This window comes from Ailuropoda melanoleuca, unplaced genomic scaffold, assembly GCF_002007445.2.
Source record: "Ailuropoda melanoleuca isolate Jingjing unplaced genomic scaffold, ASM200744v2 unplaced-scaffold7983, whole genome shotgun sequence".
Lineage (NCBI taxonomy): Eukaryota > Metazoa > Chordata > Mammalia > Carnivora > Ursidae > Ailuropoda > Ailuropoda melanoleuca.
In genome coordinates, this window is record NW_023253306.1 from 2715 (window position 1) to 4513 (window position 1799).

Consider the following 1799-nt stretch of genomic DNA (forward strand, 5'->3'; position numbering starts at 1 on the left):
GGGCGTAGTGGCCAATGTAGTTTCTTCCATATGAAGAATATAACTCATGATTATACCTGTGGGAAATCTAGGGAAAATTTACCTGGTATGATAAGTCATTTGGAATGGAAGTATTTTTAAGAAATCCAACTTACCCCATGTAAGATACAGAAATTTCCAGGCATTTGAGATCCAAGGTTGGGGAAAACACCAGGGACACATGAAAATGGACAAAGGAGAAAACTGTGTATCAGACAGAGCAGAAGCTTAATAAGCTGAGTTATGTAAATGTATGGAGAAGTTGAATTCAAACACATGGAAATTCCAGGAAATAACTAGAAGGAGCAGATTCCACTTCCAAAGCCTGATCAAAGAATATCAGTTCCTGTCTCTGAGGCGGTGAGCCCTGCAATCATGGGCACTTCTTCAGCCCCAGGACCATTTTCCCTTGCATCACTGGAGCTCCAGTGATTCTTTTCAGAGCTCTTTTCATGTCTTTGTTCCTCAGGCTGTAGATGAAGGGGTTCAGCATGGGCGTGACCACCGTGTACATCACCGAGGCCACTGCACTTGCGTGGGAGCTCTGGGGAGCAGCAGAGCTAAGGTACACTCCTAGGCTGGTACAATAAAATAAGGAGACAACTGAGAGGTGAGATGCACAGGTGGAAAATGCTTTATACTTGCCCCGAGCTGATGAGATCCCAAGTATGGAGGAAACTATCTTAGAGTAAGAGAAAAGGATCCCAGCAAAAGGACCACCACCCATCAAGACAGCTGCCAAATACATCACCACGTTATTAAGAAAGGTGTCAGAACACGCAAGTTGGATCATCCGATTGAGTTCACAGAAAAAGTGGGGGATCTCTACCTCTCTTCGGAAGGACAGCTGCAACACAATTGAGGTCTGTAACAAGGAATGCAAGACATTCGTGATCCAGGACACCAGAACCAGCAGTCCACAGAGCCGGGGGTTCATGATGACCGTGTAGTGCAGGGGGTGACAGATGGCCATGAAGCGGTCATAGGCCATCACAGACAGAAGATAGATATCTAACCCTGAAAAGATTATGAAAAAGTACATCTGCGTGATGCAGCCTGCATAGGTTATGACTTGGCTCTGAGTCTGGATGTTGCACAGCATCTTGGGGATGGTGGTGGAGGTGACACAGATGTCTACAAAGGACAGGTTGGCCAGGAAGAAGTACATGGGGGTGTGGAGGTGGGAGTCAGAGCTGACGGCCAGGATGAGGAGCAGGTTTCCAAACACAGTGATCAGGAACATGGAGAGGAAAAGCCCAAATATGAGGGGCTGCAGCTCTGGTTCCTCTGACAGTCCCAGAAGAAGGAATTCTGATATGCTTGTATCATTGCCTGGTTGCATGTGCTTGCATTAACTACCAGGAAAGAGGAAGAAAGATCATTAATTTTCACACGAAGGGCATTGCTCACATGGTTGACCTGGGACAATTTATATTTTGCACTCATGAAATTATTTTCAAGGGACACGTGTGTGGCTCAGTTGGCTAAGCATCTGCCATCAGCTCAGATCATGGTATCAGGGTCCTGGGATGGGGCCCAGAGTTGTGAGGCTCCCATCTCAGTGGGGAATCTGCTTCTCTTTCTCCCTCTGCCCCTTCCCCCTGCTTGTGCTATCTTTCAAAAAACAAATATGACTTTAAAAAATAAAGAAATAAATTTCAGTATCTTGTGAAGGGATTTTCCCCTTTTAGAGTTTCCCTTCCTTTTCATCTCTGATTAGGCATTTGGTCTCATTTTCCCCACCTTCCCCCCACAGAGTTCATCCATTCTACGTTTTTATT

At 45.7% G+C, this 1799-nt stretch overlaps 1 protein-coding gene across 1 annotated transcript; it reads right to left on the bottom strand.

Annotated features, from left to right (window-relative positions):
- Positions 1–391: 391 nt before the first annotated feature.
- On the bottom strand, positions 392–1360 carry LOC117800793 (olfactory receptor-like protein OLF4). The gene has a single exon (XM_034653353.1). The coding sequence runs from the start codon at positions 1358–1360 to the stop codon at positions 392–394; it is 969 nt and encodes a 322-aa protein (XP_034509244.1).
- Between the last annotated feature and the right edge of the window lie 439 nt (positions 1361–1799).